This window comes from Rutilus rutilus (genome assembly GCF_951802725.1).
Source record: "Rutilus rutilus genome assembly, chromosome: 3".
Classification (NCBI taxonomy): Eukaryota; Metazoa; Chordata; class Actinopteri; order Cypriniformes; family Leuciscidae; genus Rutilus; species Rutilus rutilus.
This window is the reverse complement of record NC_140211.1, coordinates 52,188,771-52,209,766: the sequence shown is the minus strand read 5'-3', so window position 1 is coordinate 52,209,766 and position 20,996 is coordinate 52,188,771. Positions and strand designations below refer to the sequence as shown.

The 20,996-nt window shown below is 37.4% G+C and overlaps 1 protein-coding gene across 4 annotated transcripts in view; it reads right to left on the bottom strand.

The window, feature by feature from the left end:
* The window catches only part of kcnip4a (potassium voltage-gated channel interacting protein 4a), a 211,417-nt gene that overhangs the window by 131,796 nt on the left and 58,625 nt on the right, over positions 1-20,996 (bottom strand). The window contains exon 1 of one of the 4 annotated variants that reach the window (XM_084403775.1): positions 5,035-5,464. The exons of the other annotated variants lie outside the window; for them this stretch is intronic. Within the exon in view, the coding sequence (XP_084259901.1) occupies positions 5,035-5,122 (88 nt within the window). The 5' untranslated portion in view covers positions 5,123-5,464. Of the gene's footprint in view, positions 1-5,034; positions 5,465-20,996 lie in introns of those variants that run through there. 4 annotated transcript variants of the gene reach the window in all.

Below are 20,996 nucleotides of genomic sequence, written 5' to 3'. Positions count from 1 at the left end.
GACTGACATGACTACAGGCTCAGCCTTCACGCAGTACGATACGGCTTCCTTATGCGAAGACGCACAGTTTTGCAAGTAAACAGACAAAAAGAAATGGAAGCTAGAAACTGTTTAATTGCGAATTATGACCGGTAAGAGCATCTGATCCTCTCTCATACTCAAAGAGAGAGCTTAATGTCAACGAGTTGAAGGATTTTGGCCTTGTGAGACCTCCGCAAATTGCATTGACAAACCTAATCAAATCACTTGAAATCTATAACCATCTACTTTGCTGCATGCTAAAAATGTCTATGTGCACCTGAGAGGTTTGCGTGAGAAATAAAACGTGATAAAGTTCTCCAGATGCTCTCAGGCAAGATTGGAAATATGAAGGCCATTTTTGTCTCTTTTTCCTCAAAGACAAAAAGCAGACGTTGTTCCAGATCCTGTGCCAAGTATTTCAACCGGTTCCCCTAAAAATGGATGATATATTGCAGCGGTGGACGCGTGTGACAGCAGAAAGCAATAAACTGGGGGGAAACAAAAAGGCAAATGTCATTTGTTCACAAGAGAGAGATTTCGAGCGTTTAGGCGGTAAGAGCGAGGCCACAATGTGACAAATAGATGGACACAGCCCTCTGGCTCCATGTAGCTTGAAAATCAGCCTTTCAATTCACAGTCTTCAGGGTCCAAAAGCCTGAAGAAATATGCAGCTCGCACTGTCCTTTCTGTGGGACATTTGAACATTACGGTACAAAATGTAATTGGTTGTTCAAAGTCATTTACAGCAATGAAATAGCAAGAGGTGTTATACTGCTGGTGAGATAAAACAAGGATTTCATTTTCTTTATGATCTTTAAAATCAAGACAATGGACTATAAAGAAAGGAGAAGACATTTTTAAAGACACTACACGGTTAAAAAAAAAAAGCAACTATCCATTTTCCAGTTCACTGGATCTTTGAGTCACAAATACTGAGACATGTGAATTACTAGAAACTACATAAAAACCCAACTAGTCAAACACAGTTGTCTGATGATATCTTTGCTTTGCAAGGTGAATGCACATTCAGAAACAAAGATAGCATAGCTCACTTCGCATATTAAAGGAGTAAAATCAACCTAGGGTCCTTTGCACCATGACCTCGAGCCAAACAACACCCCCTCAGAAGCCTTTTTTCCCTTGGTTGAACATTATTAAAGTTAGAGCTTATTTAGAGATATCAGCCGAATGGCTTAGTGCAGGCGCTAATGGATCCTATGATGTATCTCGTAAATTACCCCACTAATAATGCCCAGAATGGTACCAAACTTATACATTAGTACAAATAGGTTCTGTGCTCATAAAAACGAGGCATTGGAAAGTTTGTAAGTACATCAGGAGTTTTATAGCACGTCATTATAAAAAAGAAGAAAGACCTTTGTCCCACTCCAAAAATAAATAAATACAATATACACAATAACTGACTGAGAATTGCAGAATATCTCCAAGGACACAGATTTCCAGTGTCCCTCTGCTGTATTCTACGTCAGATCCAATTAGAATCAGGCTCAGGTCAGACTTTAGAATGGACTGATTCTTTCAGGTCATCGATCAATCCTGATCACTTGAGCAACAGATATTGACACTCAGTGTCTGTGCATTGCTTTCTAAGATAAGAGATATAGTGTTTGCCTTAATACAAGCATGAATATATTGAAATTATAAATGGCTCCTTAGAAGATAATCAGTTTTTGGCATTCAACCAAAATAATTTCCTTTGCTAATGGTCATATTCAAATTTCATGTGACATAATAACTTCTCAATTATATCATATTGTGACCAAATTTAAACCTGTTCGAAATCGCCGTCTTTTTTATTATTTATTATTTTAAGTGTAAACAGAGAAAAGAAAGACTAAAATAAACAAGAACACTGTTCTACATCCATGTTTGGACAGATTGTCTTACTGTGTCAGCCGAATCAATACAGCACCGTAACAAGGATTTCAAGTGAAGGCAGAAAGACGGTTTCCAGCAACTTAGAGTCAGAAAAGCTGTCAGTCTGTCAGACGATCAATATTAAAAGTCATTTTCTGTGACTCAGCATAATATCTGACATTGGGCTCGTTCCAAGAACACATCCTTTCCAGCACGTTTGATATATCCTGGTAATTACACAAAACAGCTGACATCTGGATTCATTCATTTTTCATGCTTTTTGACCCTTAATCCAATTAAATCACTATTTGGCAAATGTTAAGCATTAATAAAGAGAGCAGTATAGCTATTTACGCAGTGGAAGAGTGTGCAACACCAGACAAATATGATATAATACTGTTCATAATGATGGAACAGATTGAATGTGAGATTGAATGAGCAAAAATACTGGCAGCATGAATTTCTGCGTGAACTGATCAAATTCTTTTTTCTTTTATGAGCATAAACAAATTTATTGAGCTTTATTCTTAAAACAAGAAAAACGATTTTCCAAAGGAGAAAGAAGCATTAACTTAATTCAAGATATTTGCTCTGAAACCTTAATGTCTTTTTTTGAGTTATCATTTACTCACCCTTGTGTTTTTCTAATGCTGTATGCCCTTCTTTCTTTTTTTTTTAGACCACAAAAGTCCTGCTCACACTCGTCCATATAATGGTAGTGAATAGCACCCAGCATCAAGCTTTTTAAGACATCCGCAAAAGTATCCGAATCCCATGTAACGTGTCATATATTCGAAGTGTTCTGAAGTTATCTGATAGGGTTTGGTGAAAACCAAACCAAAATGTTACAAAAATCCTGACCTTGGCCATAGTTCTTTGTGAGAAATCAACATAAAAAACAACATGAAATATAATGCCTAGAAATCCCCAAAAAGTGTCCTTGTACTTTCTTCACCAAGTTAAATATCTCTGGACCGAAACTCTGTTTTATCTGATTACAGTCAGAATGACAGTTGAAAAAAAAAAGAGAATAGGATGACTTCTTGTTATATGACAAACACAACAGATATATTCACCTCAGAGAAGAAAGTTCATGGATTGTATTCCACTTGGTGTTATCTTTGCATATCCGTGCCAATGACCAATGGCCAAGGAAGATGTTCATGTAAATAATACATTCATTGTTGGTTTGCTTTTGGGATTGGTGAAAAACAATATCATATCAATATCACTATAAAATCACAAATGCAGGAAGGTTTCTTCAAGCGCCTCGGAAACGTTGCCGCAGTTCTTCTGGATTTAGTCTGTCTCAGTTTATTCTGCTTCTTCATGTAATCTCAGACGGACTCAATAATGGTGAGATCAGATCTCCGTGTGTTGTCAGACTCAGATAATTACAATTAATGTTTGGAAATGTAAACTGGTATTTCCTACTGAAACACTACAGCAAACTATATAACTGGATTAAAAGCATTTCTTTGGGGCGGAAATACTAGCGTGCCTAAGATGTTTGCACAGTACTGTATGTTGAGAGCATTTCCTTCCCCATTAATGGTAGATAAAGTAATATCGTGATACATATTGACATCGTATGATATGGAAATGAAAAAGTGTGATGCTGGTCGCTATTCACTGCCATTATATGGACAAGTGTAAGCGGGACATTTAAAAAATATATAATAATTCTCCTTTTGTGGTCCGAAAAGGAAAGGCAATACGGCATTAGAACAACACCAGGGTGAGTAAATGATGACTTAATTTTCATTTTAGGGTGAACTATCCCTTTAAGTATTTCTGCTTATATATCTTTATAGGAAATAGTCTATATCATTGAAAAGAGAATGCAAAGAGAATACACTGATTTTTCAGATTATTGATCTAAATGAACTGCTTGACTTATATAATGCATGCTCAAAAAAGTAAGTAATAACTTAAAAAGGACAGCCTGTCACAAACACATGCCTTCTATCAACACATGACCCTAATCAACAAGATTTAATGAGGGAAACTTTTTCTTTCGGTGTCAGTGATTATGATCAAACACTACATCAGTCCCGCCTACAGAAACCTACTTAAACCAGTCCGCCAGAAGTAGTCAAGTCTTCACTGCAGGTCTCTTTATCTTTCAAAAGGGTCACAAATTATGTACACAACACATTCTAATGCACCATATTCATAAAAAATAAGACCAGCAAAGCAATGCATGCCAAGCTTTGCCATCCGTGGTCTTTGTTGTCAAACGCACCCACACATTCAGACACACGTTCACATGCCGCAGAGATGCACTGGATATTCTTCACAAACACAAAAGATACACAATAAACGTGAAATAAAGAAAGGGAAAGAGTATCAGATAAATCAGATAAATCCCATGACTTTTTGCTTGGATTAGCTAGAACAAAACTTCCTCATACTGAGGTGGTAAATTAACATAACGAGTGCAAAGAGAACAACTATTAGACCATTAATTCTCTCTGTAACAAATATATTGTAATAATGAGTAATAATGAGAATAATGAGTTTTTTCACAATATATATAAATAAATAAATAAATAATGAAAGAATGCAAAAACATATCTGGACAAAATAAACCGTTTAACAAGGTCAGCATACTCATTACATGCATTTGTTTTGATGCATTGCTGAATTCCTGCAACAAGCCAATTCATTTCAGAAATATGGCTCGCTTCCCAAATTATCGCCACACAATTTGACATTATTTGAAGACACAGTGGGAAAACTACAGCAGGATACTCAAGGACAACATGACTACATTTGCTGCAATCCACGAAGAAGAGCCCATCTCTCCTTGAAACAGCTGACACATCAATTTATATTTGCCAAATGATGGGGAAAATTTGTTTGCCTCCTCCTAATTGCCAGTAGACTGGGATTAATTGACATGATTAAGGTGATTAGGAAGGAGAAGATAGATAGAGATTATCAAAGGTCAGAACCCGGTTAAGAGATGCCTGCAGGTTGTTTGAGCTGCACTGCCTCAACTTCTACATCAATACTGTATATAATGCTAGATTGCACCAAAGTATTTTATACGCCACTGCAAATCCAACAAAGAACAAACCTGCTTTTTACAAGATACAAAACTTTGGAGGAGGAGGAAATTGCCAATTTTACCTGCATTGAGTGTGCCAGTAATAAGTCTGAAGAGGTACTGAGCAAACTTCAGAATCTCCCTCTTGCATCTTTTCCTGCAGCTGCTCATGCTGAGGTTTCTCTCTCTTCCCGCTGTTTAATCCTCAAAAGGTTTGTAGACAGAGGAAAACTTCCTCCCCGTGGCTGCGCTCCTGCCTGAACCTGCTCAGCTCGTGCGTCTGTGAGAGTCGGCTCATACGGAGCTGCACGAGGGGGGTCACTTACTGCCGTCGGGTCATAAATATTTCCTCTGGAGCGCTCGTGTGTCCCAGAGGTGCTGAGCGCTCCCTTCTAAGCGGTCTCCTCTCTTTAGCCGTTCACACTCTTTCTGTCACACACACACACACACACACATTTGTAGTAGAGTGGCTGCTTGTGTGTCTCAGCACCATCTGTGGCTGTTTCAACCTCCACGACCGTTTCTGGGAAGGCGGTGCCAGCGTGGCCTCGGAGCGAAAGCACAAGAGAGAGAGAGAGAGAGAGAGAGAGAGCGATGAGGAGGAGGGGCAGGAGAGGTGAAAAAAGAGAAGGAATCAGCATTGACAGGCGATTATGGAACTGTCGTGTTGCCAGTTACAATGCTACAACACTTCAGAGACGCTCTGGGTGAGGCATCTCTTGAGTGTCACGGTATTGAGGGCGAAGGATTTTTAAAAAAAGTGGAAGAAATGGAGAAAGGGAGGGACGGCGAGGTTAAAGATAAGAGAGACTACAGAGACAGCCTGCTCTTGCCTGAGAGAAAGTGAATGGGACGGAGATATGGGGAAGGAAGATAAAGGTAAAGGTGCAAGAAAGCAAGTGAAAAGAGATCTGGACAGAAAGACAAAGGGACTGAGGTGTGAAAAGCAACGTGAAGCAACAGACAGGACTGAAGGCAATATAAAGAAACACAGAGAGAGAGAGAGAGAGAGAGAGAGGTTAAAACTGATGGGAAACACCTTGACATTTTCGAACGGCAGGTGTTCAGATGGTAGAAATAAAGGTGGAGTTCATAAGGTCAGTCCTGATGACTCACAGTCCGAGGTACTTATTTTACAAAGCCACATCAAAAGACTGGGACTCGTCCATGAAAACAGCTCTAGGTAACATTTTACTCCAAAATAAAAGTAAAAAATAAGGTTGTTATAGAGCTGGTAAGTCCCGCTCCCTTCGCTAACCCCGCTGGACCTCTAGGTTGAAAAATCGTCAATGCAAGTGAATGGGAGAAAATAATTATTTTCTGGTCCCGTTTTAACTGTGCCATGAATGTGAACATATGTTGTCTGTGAATTTTGTATATAATCTTTCATGTTACGAGTTTGACAGTATATGGTATGATTCTTCGGCTAGCAGTTGTGGAAAAGACATAACGAGAAAGACTACATGTCGCCTATGTGACGTCACCCCATAAAGTTGACTTACCCGTGGTTTTCGCCAAACTCAACGATTTTGTCCTCTCCCTGAAAGAAGGCGGTGAAGTGCACCAAAGACACAGTCATGTTTAGCGGGATCCGTGAGCTAGTGTCCGTGTGCGAATGGTGGTGACGTTTCAAACGCGTCGAAAGCAGCGAAGAGTTGCTCTCACACAAAGTCTAACCGTATCAAACTTCTACCCGATTAAATTGTAGCATTCTTCACACGAAAGATTATATAAAAAATTCACAGACAACATATGTTCACATTCATGGCACAATTCAAACGGGACCAGAAAATAATTATTTTCTCCCATTCACTTGCATTGACGATTTTTCAACCTAGAGGTCCAGCGGGGTTAGCGAAGGGGGCGGGACTTACCAGCTCTATAGACCTTATGTAGCCCCGCCTCTTTTCAAAGCTGCGCTCGTCGTGTTCTGTCTTCTGGTTTGCATTTCCACAGCATGAAGGGAAGATCTTACGGATTTTAAAGACTTCCCGGTCAATTAGCATTTGTTAGGACATCCGCTTCAAACATTACAATGCTCGTGATAACTTTCGTTAACTCTACAATGAGTAAGTCCACTTCACCAGCTAATTACTCTTCCACAGCGATGCCATAGAAATATACAGACTTCCGGGAAAAACTGGAATTTCAAAGACAAAATTCTAAAGATGGCTGCGCAGTTGTTTCGCTGACACATAAGGTATATAGTTATTTTATTATTATTGTTTAAAGCTGCACATGAAAGGCAGTACAACAAATATTACAGCGATGTATTAACAGTTTATAGTTTAAAACATAAATGATCTGTAATGGGAATGAGCTTTTATTGTATTATGGCATTGAGAACTCTTTTAATTGTTACAAATGAAAATGTCTGAAAAAAGCTGACAAAGTACTATAATGTCTAATTTAAAGCTAAAAAGAAATATTCAAAAAGCATAGGTAAGCACTTAATATAATTACTAAAACTAAAATTAAAAACTGAAAATATAAACAAAAAAAGGTAATTCAAAATATGAAAATTGTCATAATTTACTCACCCATGTCATAAACCCATTTACTTTATTTTCTTTTTTTTTCTAATGAAAAAAATATATACTTTGGAAGAAATGTTATGCATACAATAATTAATACTAAATGGGTTGTCAAGCTCCAGCAAGAACCAAAAAAAAAAAAAAAAAAACTCCTTTAAAGTGCCATAAAAGTGCACCACTACATACTCTTCTGTAATTATAACATTTGTGTGATTAGTGATGCACAAAACCAAATTTCGCCATTTAAAGAATGTAATGATAATGTTTAGTTTTAGGTTACGTTTACATGACAACAATGTATTAAAAATGGAAACGTTTTTCTTTTGTACAATGTTGTCAAAATGATCCCCACTCACACTAATCTGCGAAAATGATTAAAAAACATGGTATTATGCTGCCAGGCCAGTAGTTGGAGATATGATGTTGTAAAGAAACACTATGTGCCTATAGACGCATGCGCATGATGTCACCGTTTTCACAATAATTTGTAAAAACTTCAAACACGTTATCAAAATTTTGCGTTTTCAGGCCCTCAAAATGCAGTTGTCGTGTAAATAAACAGCCAAAATGCATAAAGTTTTCAGTTAGAAACTGTGTTGTGTAAACGGCCCCGCACTTTCGTTTTCACTGTGTTGTTCCTGTTTGCCTGTTCTGTTCTCTAGTGAGTTTCCCTGCTTGTTAATCAGTTCCCACACCGGTTCCATGTTATCCTGATTACACCCCCCATGTGTTTAAAGGCACAATATGTAAGATTTTTACATTAAAATATCCAAAAACCACTAGCACAAGTGTTATATATTTTGTTGACCTGTGTACTTACATTATTCCCAATGTTTCCAACAATGTTTAAATGGAGAGAAATCAGCTATTTTAACCAGTGTTATGGACCGTGTCTTTGTGTCGTCTGTCAATGACGTCATATCCACGCTACCGTTGATTTCCGTAGAAATCATGGAAACACCAAAGACGCTTTAATACAGTATGTGTTTTATTAGACAGGGGAACAACTGTTTGGATATACATTTATCAACAGAAAACGAATCATTGATATACAGCGCAACACGGCTAGTCTTATTGTTTGAATCACTTGTTTTCCTGATTTTTTTACCATGCCTCAGAGACAACATTATTTTGTCACGTAACCTAGCATAATCAGAGACAGCTTTCTCCATCACACAATATATTATCAAAAAAATTGCATGTCATTTAGCAAGTCATCCGGTTGTTATTAATATGATTTTCTAATATTGATCTAGATTACAGCAAAGTGCAACAAGTCTCTAATACCAGCCACCTAGTAACGTTATATAAACTTCCAACACACTCAATGTATTTAGTATGATTGTTTTAATGTAAAACAGAGCTGTGTTACCCCACATACGCAACGGAAAGAGCGGAAGCGGGCGACTGCAGCACAAGCATAATAAAAGCTCAGAGACCGGTGTTTCGCGCAGGTCTCTCTCATTAGCATTCACTCTCAAGGGCGTCCTCGGCGCGAATACTTTCCATTTACATGATTTACATGAATACATGATTTCTGTCCGAGTCCACCGGATTCCTTTCCATTGGCTGTGGAGGTGAAGTGTCAAAACGACAACTCCCATGATTCCACGCTCATGAGTCATCAACCTACACCATTGTTTTGAATAAGCGACCTTTAGTGGCGAAACTTACATATTGTGCCTTTAAGCCTTGAGTTTCCTCAAGGCTTCCTCAAGGCTTTCCTCAAGTTTCCTTCCTGCGTGTTTATTAGTGGTGGCGAGATGAAGCTTCATGAAGCTTTGAAGCCTTTTTCAGCTTCGAAAGGACCCAGCGACAAAAAATTGTCAGGAGTGTGTCAAAACGTGTGTTACATGGTTCATGTATACACACACACAAACATGTATACATAAATAAATAAATAGTTATTTGAAGAATTTATGCTCAGTGTTGTTTCATTATTTTGTAACTGGGCAGTGCTTTTGTTTTTCTTGTACGGAAATGATAAAAGAAGGTGAAAGTGATTAAGGTGGACTGGAGAGAGAGAAGTGGAAGTGCGCTTGTAACAGGAGACACATCGTTCCGCCCAAAGTGAACCCCTTCTCGAAGCACTGCACTCAACCGAGGCTTCCAAGGTCACCTGTGACGTCATTTCACTGAAACAACGCAAGCCTCAACACAGAGCTCTGGGGAGAAGTTCCTGACGTTCTCGACACAAGCTTCGAAGCCTCCGTATCAGGGATAACATCACTAGTGTTTATTTCATTTATTAATAAAGTGTTCCCGAGTTGAATTGTTCTTGTTGAATTCTCCTGCACTGTGTGATTTCTACAGCCACCAACCCTGGCAGAGATATGGACATTTTTGTCCTTTTTGGAGCTTGACAGATACATATTGTTGTTGTACACAGGGGTGTAGCACAAGATCCCGGGACCTCTGCTTAGGCAGTCCTGATGGGCCCCCATGCCCCCGGGCTCTGTACACATGAATCTGTAGGCCTAGATGTTTATAGGGTAATAACTATTAACTATTAACTGTAATGCCTAGAGTAGCCTGATAATTTGTCATGTGTGCATATGTCTACACACATTTCAAACATCCTTTCCCAACATTCTCTAGCCTACTTTACTGTGGTTACTAAGTTTAAGCTAAATTATATTACAATATTTTTTTTGTGTATATATATATATATATATATATATATATATATATATATATATATATATATATATATAACACCCAACGTAGGCTATAAAACAGCTTAAAATACCATTTTAGTTTTCTAATCACTACATGAACAAACTGCTTACTGTATGATAACCAAACAAGATTTGATTCAGTCATATCTTATTTGCAGAATGAAGACAAAAGGAACAGATAGCTTATACATGTTTCAAATTAGGCTATTATAATGGTGTGTTGTATGCAAACAGCATTGTTAGTGTACAGTTTATTTATGTAGCCTTTACCTCAGATTACATGTATAACCAAATTATCATCTGAAAGTGTATGTTCTGCTCTTTCAGTGAGTTGTCTCAGTTCATTTTTTGGCACTTACAATCGCGGAGATATTCAAGCAGTTTATCACTATAGATTTTGAGTTCTAGTTTGTGCTCACCTTTCTTTGAAAAGAAGTCAGTACCAATAGTTTCCCCTCATTTTGTTTTCTTTCCTTCTCCTGTCTTTCCTTTCTTTTTTGGTGGCCTGATTTGGCTTTCTTTGAGAAAGACATTTCTACAGCAGAAGTCTGCGCTCCACCAGATGCTCAACTAACTAACATAAACAAAAAGCGTGCAGATGGGCTAAACCATTTGGCACATTAGCAAGGGGTGGGACCGTGAGACCTTAGATAGTCTTTACTTTTTTGTATACAAAATGTATCAGTCAATCAACCAAGTTATTCAGCCAATACACTAACTTTACATTTCATCTGACATTCATTATGAAATTTAATTAGGAAATGAAAATATCCAGGTAAAATAAAATATATTCCAGACTTTAAGGGCCCTCTCTCCCTTTGGGGCCCTGGTAATCAGTACTGGTTTTACCCCCAGTCCGAGGCCCCTGGTTGTACATGAGGGCAAGTAAAATATAATTAATAATTAGGGTAAACTAATTCTTCTATTTTCCACAAACACGCTATCACGTCTCGTATATCTTGTTTTGGTGTGTAAATCTTTTTGATTAAATCAGAAATTCTGCTGTGATTTGCAGTCTTTTATTTTACACATGGAGGAAATTATTTGTGTTGATAATGACAATGTAATCGTGTTTGTTAAATGTTTAGATTTTTTGATTGTTGGAATCTCTATTGTTGAGTTTGGTGTAGAATTATGTCTTAAAAGTTTTATGCAGTTTGTCGGTGGGTGTGATTAAAGTCCCCCTGTGGTAAAAATCAAGCTTTTAATGTTGTTTATTTGCCTGGTGTTTTTAATATGCTTTAAGACAAACCATGTGTAAAATTCATAAGTCAACACCACTGCTGAGTATTTTCTTCTTAAAACTGCAGTGAACCAAAGACAGTCTTAAAACCAAGTCTTAAAAACACACTTTGAAATCACTGGTGTTTCTGACATCACAAGCTACCTTGTAACCAATCACGTCAAAGTGTGATCGTCAGCGAGTGGATCTCTGAACTGGTGTGAGTGAGTGGAGGCGGGGCTAATTTGCATATATTCATAGAACCGAATGAGGCAAGGGTGTAGAGTTACAGTCAAGCTTTTTTAAGGCATTAAGAATTTTTTCAAGTAAAGAATGTTTAAATATGTAATTTTGGTGATCAAAGGTGAGTTTTAAGGGATAAAATGATAGACTGGGGCACTTTAACATATCTAGAAAGTGTATATTGTACAACCACGTACAATATACACTTTCTAGATATGTTAAAGTCCGATATGTTAAATATCAAGAGCGATTGATGATATTTAATTGTAAGTTTATAGTAAATTGATGATTTGGTGATTTCAACCATATTTAATATTTAGCATTAATTAAACCTGCATGTTAATTGTTTGTGATGTCAACAAATAATTAATTGTATAAATAGTAGGTGGAGACATTAGATTACCTCCCACACTAAAGGCGGCCTAAGGAGCGATTATCAATCATCTATCCATCAAAGCCTCATTTCTGACCCATGATCTATTACTGTGAAAAACAAATAAAAAAGAAATTTGCACCAAGTGATGATCTTTTTATGTGTAAAATACTTTCATTAACATTCCAGTGGAATCTGCGGTTCATTATAGCAGCTCTAGGTAGAAGCAAGCCATTTAGATGACAGATGAAACGGCTTGTTTTGTATATGAAAGAATAGTTGATTCCCATTGGTCATTCCTGGTTCAGGCAGGCCTATTTCAGGAAGAGCACTCCAAAACCAAAAGCTTTTTTTCCACGAGTGACTCGCAGAAGATTTAGACCCCTCTCTGTCCCTGGCGCTCTCAAATAGGAACGCCGTTTCCGCAAAGAGGCGTGTTGTTCTGAAAGGAGCACTGGGTTGTTGTGACAAGAGAGAAAAATGTGGGTGAATGCGAAGAGAACAGATTTTCCATACAGATTATGCTACAATGTGTGCACACTGTCACTGCAGTGCACGATTCATACTGCTGCTTCACAGCTACACGTTTGACATGACCTTATGAATAGCATAATAATAATTCATGAACTCAAATTAATTTCATGTTTTAAATCTAAGGAGACATGTGGCATTTTACTATCAAGCATTACTAGGTGCTTTGAAAGGTCAATGAAGCAGCTTCATTAGATTTGCATGCACTACTGTAGATTCAGCATAAAAAAAATATACACTTTTAAAAAGAGTCCTTTTTATGAAAATATTATACTTTAAAAGAATATACATTCATTTCACACTTACGTATAATGTTTCTGGACACATTGCATGTTAATTGCAGTTAAAAATGTATTAGATTTTGACTCTCTAAAATAGGACTCTTTACACTCTAATTTCATTTCTACGCGGTTCTATGAATATGCAAATTAGCTCTGCCTCCACTCACTCACACCAGCTCAGAGATCCACTCGTTGACGATCACACGTTGATCTGATTGGTTACAAGGTAGTTTGTGATGTCAGAAACACCAGCGATTTCGAGACTGTCTTTGATTCAATGCAGTTTTAAAGGGGAACTATGTTTTTTTTTAAGCTTAATTTACCTTAACTGAACAGCTTCGGAGTCATTGGAACGGTTATATGACTTTTTTCGGGTTGAATGGTGGCCGTCTCGCTTCCCTCTAGCGCCTGAGAGCAGAAAAAACACCCTTGCAACTTTGGGCCGGCGGGAGTCGGCAACGAGTTTTTACGACAGTGTTGTCAATGATCTATTCTGAAGCTGTAGGGGGAGCTCTATAGAGAAATTGCCAAAACTGCATAGCGCCGCTTTAAGGAGAAAATACTGACTTATGAATTTGCACATAGTTTGTCTTAAAGAATATTGAAAATACTACACAGACATATAAACATTAAAAAACTTGATTTTCAGCACAGGGAGACTTTAAGTAATATTTCATTAATATTATAACTGCATTTAATATTTGAAATGCACTAGAATTAACTACATTTAAGCACTTCTTTTTTCACAATAATAATTTCACAAAAATAAAAGTATATCATTACAAAAAGTAGTAACAATTTCTATGAACCCTGTTAATATTATGCGTTTTGAACTAATTAATGCATTAAAAAGTTTTTATAATCTGTTCTGTTATATTTAAAAACATAATTATACATTTAAATTTAATTTAAATTCAATACTTATTTAAGGTTATTTCTTTTGTTTTAAATTATTTATTTTTTTAATCTAAATATTCAAACATAATCACTCATACTTAAGGTTAAGGATTTAAACAAACCCTTAAACTTCAGTATTAATCATGACTGATAAATGGTCTTTAATTGTTTGTTTTATTGACATTAATATAAAAAATAATATTATTCTCAAATTGTGATATTTGTTGAGGGGACTTGTGAAATTACCTTCATAAATAATCAAAATTATGATTTCCAACACCCTAGAGTTATGAAGGTGATATTTGCACAGGCAACCACCACCATTTGCTTCAAAAGATGGATTATCTAGTTATAATCAATAATTCATGACAAGATATTATCTGTATATTATGTGTAATATAAGAGATTACAATGTGTATTAAGGGTATTAGGAAGAGCTTTAAAATGTATGCCATATACAGGCTTTACGAAAATGTCTGTTCAGCTTTATTTTTAGCCTGTATCTGTTTAGGGCGGATCTGTCTAATTCAGACCAGACTAAGCAAGCAACTGCAAATGTTCCTCATTACCAATTAGCAGCTGCTACGCAACCCTCTGAAACGATCAATCTGCCTTCAATTCAAATCCAGGCAGCTTTTGAGGAGCTGCAGACATGCCTCACACACAGCTTGAGTGATAGACTTGCTGAGAATGAAGAGTATTCGCCAGCTACCGGCGTGTGTGAGAACTAGCTTCCGCACCTCTTTGCATTCATCCTCCCGCACGCACCTGCTCACACAAGCACACACACACACAATCTCAAAAAGGACTGGTGCCATGACACAGTCTAGCCAAAACACTGCCACCAGTGCCAATTACTCACTGATATTTTTCCTTTTCATTTTTCTAAAATCACCTATAGCCAGATTACCTTAAAAATGTATGATTTAAATATTCCAAACATACCCTTGTGGAAAACGTGCGCTTAATTGTATGCGCACTTGTGTTTTGCCTTCAAACCTTAAAAGTAGTTTTGAAAGCCTAAACTTGCTGATGATATAAAAGACTTAAAGACAGTACACTTTCATGACAGTTTCTAAACACACTAAAGTAGACTTTTAAAAAATGCACTTATGAAATGTCAATCTAAACGTACATTAGAAACATCATGTTTTAATAATCTTTTGTTGTTCTTTAACAAGAACTTATTTGGTACACTTATTTGGATGTGTTGACCAACATACTGAAGCACATATAAAGTGTTTTATTCAAATTTTAACAGTGTGTCATTTAATATTACATTTGTGTACACACACACACACACACACACACACACACACACACACACACACTTATACATTTTCATTTAGTTGCAATTAAGTGTCCAAAAACATTACATTCAGTTCTCACTTAAAGTGATAATTCACCCAGAAATGCAAATTCTGTCATCATTTAGGCTACGTTCACACTGCAGGCTGAAACGACCCAATTCCGATTTTTTTGCCCCTATGCGACCTGTATCTGATCTTTTCATGACAGTCTGAACGACACAGATCCGATCTTTTCAAATGCGACCCAGGCCACTTGGGTATGTGGTCCAAATCCGATACGTATCCAATCTTTTGAAATGCGACTTCAGTCTGAACGGCCAGGTCGCATGTGTCCGACCCGCACGTCATAGATACGCGACAAACGTCATAAGTCTGCGTTGAAGTAGTCGTCGGTTTGAAAACTGAGGTAAATCTGCCAAACGGGTCGACCTCGACGAGCCCGTTAATTAAAAAAATAAAATAAAAGCCCACGGCCACCATCATCATATATCCAATGTGAATAAGAGTAGACTAACGTTAGTTAACTTATTTGTGCTGATATTAGATAGGTCAGCGGCTGCTGTCTGGCTCTTGTGTAACGGTCACTGCGTGCGCTCGTGTGTTGTGTGTGTGTGTGTGTGAGTGAATCCCAGTTAGTTGAAGTTTAGCTACTTCCGCAAACAACAAGTGACGTCGTTGACTGTTGAGTACTCTTTTGCGCATGCGGGTCACTTCTGGGTCATTTCACGTTCACACAGGAGATCACAAAAGGTCGCATTTAATTGGAAATGTGAACGGCCTTGCAAAAAAATCTAATTTTTTCAAAAAATTGGAATTGAGCATTAAGCCCTGCAGTGTGAACGCAGCCTTACTCTCCCTCAAGTTGTTCCAAACCTGTATGACTTTCTTCTCCTGAACACAAAAGAAGATATTTTGAAGAAAGTCGGTAACCAAATGTCTGATGGACCCCATTGACTTCCACAGTAGGAAAACAAATACTATGGATATCAATGGGGACCAGCAACCGTTTAATTACCAACCTTCTTTAAAATATCTTCTTTTGTGTTCAGCAGAAGAAAAGGAAATCATACGGGTTCGGAACAACTTGTGGATGAGTAAATGATGACAGAATTTTCATTTTTGGGTGAACTATCCCTTTAAGTGTATTCTTTTAAAGCATATTTTTCCACAATTACCCTTTTTAAAGGTATGCTAAAGTGTACTTTTTCATAGGGATAAGCAAATATTTTTTTCATTTACATATATATGTAGTGGTTAGCGAATATGCTAGTGAGCAAACTCAGAAAAACATCAAAGACAGTGTTTTGTTTTTTGGCAGAATATGGGAAGTTTGTTTCAGACTGGTTCAGCAGATTTGTGTGGAGTGATGAATCACAATAAAACACCAGAGCGGTGTCTTCGAAAATCTGCTGAGAAATATAATAATAAATGCATCTCTAGCACAGTGAAGCATGGAGGAAGAGTGTCACTGAGTGGGGAGCCTTTTTACCTGCTGCTATTGGTGAGCTACTTAATTGTGAAAAGTCATTTAACGCTTTGGAGTGCAGGAAAATATTGCAGAATGGCTTGCTTCCCACAACTGAAAAGTTGTTGTCTAAAGAGAAATGATCAGAAGATGTAATTTTTGGCTCCTGGCCAAATTGTGGCGGCTTGAGAACAAATCCATCAGGCTCATGGTTTGGCCTGGTCATATATAGCCTATTCCGTGCTCAAGGGTATGCATAAAGCTTGCTGCAAAGCACCGGAAAAAGTAATGATTATGAATGTGCCAGGGAAACAAGCTCAAGGAGCAAGGAGACATTTTAATTATGTATTAATAAACGAGCATTTTGTTTCGACTAGTCTTATAATATGGTCTGTTATTTTAACAACTATAGTACATCCGACAAATGGGTTAATAAAGATTACCTTTGCGATATAAGGGAAGTCTCATTTACAGTGTTTCTTTCCAATCATATAATCTTTACTTATCTTACTTATGTCGGGTTTTTTTTCTTTTCATTTTTTTTTTTTCACAGACATATGTATGAACATAGATGTAAGTGGGTTGTTGCAAGTATGTAAGCACATGGTAGGAGTGTGTGAATATGCATGGTCATAGATGTATGAATGTATATATGCTTGTGTATACGTATGTGTAAGTATAATTATTGCACATATGTATATTATACATGTACATATAGTTTATCTTTATGTATGTGTGTATATAAAATGTATAATTTGTATGAATTCTTATCAAGTTAATTTTATTTAGTCATTTAATTTTATTTATTTTTCTCTTTCCTCACATTTATGTATTCATACGTTTACATGTCTTTTTTAAAGTATTCAGTACAACATGTATGACTTGTATTTGTAACATTCAGGAATGAGGGCAATGTGAAGTCTTGTTTCAACATACCGTATTGCTGTTAATTGTTCCTTGTTTATGTAAAGCTTAATTAAGAATAAAACAAAAATAAATAAATAAATAAATAAATAAATAAATAATAAACTAGTGTTTTCTGTGTCGGCTACAAAGATAAAGCTGGCGATGCTGACTCGTCATCTCCACAGTGAACGTGCCTATAGAGAGAGAAGTGGATTACATAACATACGGATAACATAAGCAGAGAGTATTTGTTTTAGATTTGAATTGGTTTGTTTAAAAGAAGACATTTAAGCTTTCTATAGATATATTTCTGAGACAAGTAGCCTATACGCTAAGTTTCGTTTCATTTTTGTGATGCCAGGGAGACAGAGACAGCAGATAGCACATCCTGCGTGTTTTCTTTATTCTACAAAAGGCACAACGTTTTCTTGTTATTGTAAGTTTACACAAATAAAAGTAGACCCTTACAGTTTTGAAAGATGTATTACTCTAGTACAAAAACATATTTTAGGTTGTTTCCGCGTCATGCAGTAAGCGTGCTATACTTCAGCTTCCACACTCTGCACAAACACTTGGATATGAGCCAAAAAATAACGCACATTTGTCTGGGTTAACATTAGAGCGAGCGGCGGAGTAAAGTTGCTACTACTTGCATGTTTCAAATGATAATCCATATTTAAGGCTGATGGATGATAGGCGAACGCTTGGATTTCCAGCCTGTTACCACAGTTTTCTGCGACTAACCGACTAATACAATTTTGGTCGACTAAGCCTCTTTTATTTGACTAACGGACAGTTGACTATTAGGGGGCAGCCCTACTAATTTCCTGACCAGTGATTTGTGATTAAAATGGTTAAGACCATTAATAAAACACTAACTATTTAGCCAATTTTGGCTTTGCCCAATTTGTTTTTGCCCAGGAGTGTAGATGTAAATGACACAGTACTAGTATATGACAATCCACAACGGTCATTATATTTTTTGAGCTTCAATTCTCTGTCATGGAAGCATTTCTCGAAACGTTCTTCTGCATTCCGAGCTGCAACTGCAGTCCCTCACCGTTGACCCTACAGACAGGCGACCCAACTCATACATCACCTTAATGGATTCCCCATGCAGTCCAACTCGTGTTTGGTGTAATGTATTCTCCACATAGAGGAATTCAACAGCCTTATACAGTAAAGGGACATGAGGGCCCGCTGTGTTTACATTAAGCTGGGTGTCTGTGACAAGACTCTGATGATTCGATAGAGCAAAGACGCCAATAGCACAATGGACAGTGCCGTACCTCAGGTTTGCGGACCAATCGGATCAAATCAAGTCAGCCTATTCCCAGCAACACACACAGTCCTATTTAAATTTAGCTGCACAAAGACGAGGGAGTGAATTCAAAAGACAAAAACAGTTATTGATCCTTAAAAACAGGTCTGTGAAAGTGCTTCCTTGATCGTTTTACTGGGCCTTAATGCATTTACTGTATTTAGTGCCCTAACACACTATGCCAACACTGAAACAGAAGCAAATCGTTTTTAGATTTTTTGATTGATTCGACATACATTTTTACCTTTCATTTTCTCTGAATCAGCATAGTTGAATAAAAACAAAACAAAACATACCAATGCCATGTGACAACCAACATCAGAATACTATGAACATTCAAATCTGTTGGTCAGTTATTGGATTATTAAAGTAATAAGGACAGTAAAGTGACCGCAATTCCTTTTAAATCAATGCTTATGAACATCTAGGAATATCTAGGGACAAAAAAGGCGCAAGCTATTAAAAAAAAGAAAGGTCCTAAAAGCCTAGTGAGTGGATCAAGCTGATAGTTAATGTGATGAACTACACATGTGGTTACTCTGTGTGAACTTGAGGAGAACTGGCTTTACATCCACTAAAAATGACCACGAAATCATTTGCATCATTTGTTTGCTGATGCCATTTGGTTCTTTTGGGGTATTTTGTTTTTAATGCAATACATTTCATACACACTCTTTCGTGTCCAAAAAAGGGCCATATTTAAAAAGTGTGTCTCTACAAATCCTGCCATTTCAAACTTAGCAGATGCTGCTGATAAGGAGAAAAAGTCACATTCACAAAAGGTCAAGCACAATGGGAGTGCAGAGACAGATTTCACATTTTCTGCCTGTGACGTGTGTCGCTACAATGTCTGCAGATACAGTCACAGGGCTAATGGTGTTCTCATCTCCTGCATGTCCTTCAGTGTCCTTTGAGTGTTGCGTGACCTGGTTTCCACTCTGGCCCTCGCAGGGCAGAGCAGAGGAAGCAGGACTCCCTGACTTAACATACTGCTGAAATATTGAAGATGTGTCGCTGGACTCTTGCATCGACACCACTGGCCTACTGGGAGTATAATGCTCAGAAATAGTGGAAAATCAAGATGTGGGCAGGGAGAGACACACATACATACAGTATATGAGACTGGCACGTAAGAAAAAGCAGGGTTTTCCTAAAGTAATCAAATAAAAAGAAGCAGATTTGAACAATTGTGGAGATTCAGATTGGACCCCATGAGAAATGGTTTGGTGAACACTATTTTTTTCCTGCACTGTCATACAAATCATTGTTTTCAGTTAGTAAAGGCCTTCTGAATTTTTGTAAGAAAAGTATCCATAATTATAACTTTATAAACTGTAATAACTAGCTTTCTGTAATGTCTGTCAATCAACTCGTTCACGAGAGAGTTGGGTTCTGGCGTATGACGTAGGACTTCGGTGAGAGTAGACGCCTCAAGCTCCTCCGACATTTCTCTTTAACAATTCTCGTTTTAGACTTCTAAATCGTGACTGGTATTTTGTTTTGCTCTGTGCTTCCACGTTCATCAATACTTCACACATCGGGTCACCTCTTCAGCCGGAACTAGACTCGCGTACTTAGGCCGTTAATGGAAGCCAGAAATGTTAGTTTATAAAGTTATGGATATTTTTTTACAAAACCGAATTGTTTCGCTTCAGAAGGCCTTTATTAACCCCTGGAGCTGTATAGATTACTTTTATGATGGATGGATGCGCTTTTTTGGCCTTCAAAAAAAAAGGTACCATTCACTCCCATTATAAAGCTGGGAAGAGCCAGGATATTTTTTAAACGGAACTCTGATTGTGCTTGGCTGAAAGAAGAAAGTCATATACTGTACACCTAGGATGGCTTGATGGTGAGTAAATCATGGGATAATTTTCATTTCTGGGTGAACTAACCCTTTAAATTAAAATAATGACTTAATCAGTGAAAACATGTTTTGTAAAATATAAAACGATTGATTGCCAGGGTGACCTGAGCACCTGAAGGACACATTTTTAAAGTGTCCTACAATGTACCTTCAGGGGAAAATTTCAAACTTGACAGTCTATGAACCTGTACGCCTCAAGAGAGTGTTCCCCTGCCAAACATTCTGACAGCATAGCTTTGCCTGGGGCACTTCAATAAATGTCAGCATCATTTGGAAAATTGTGTAGGGAGGAGAGCCCATTGGTATACAGGAGGAGTTAGCCCTTATGACATTTTCAGAAAACTAGATTTGATTGAACTGACTGCCAAAACCTAATGCACTCCAAGTATGATCGCAATATCCTGCACCGTCAACGCT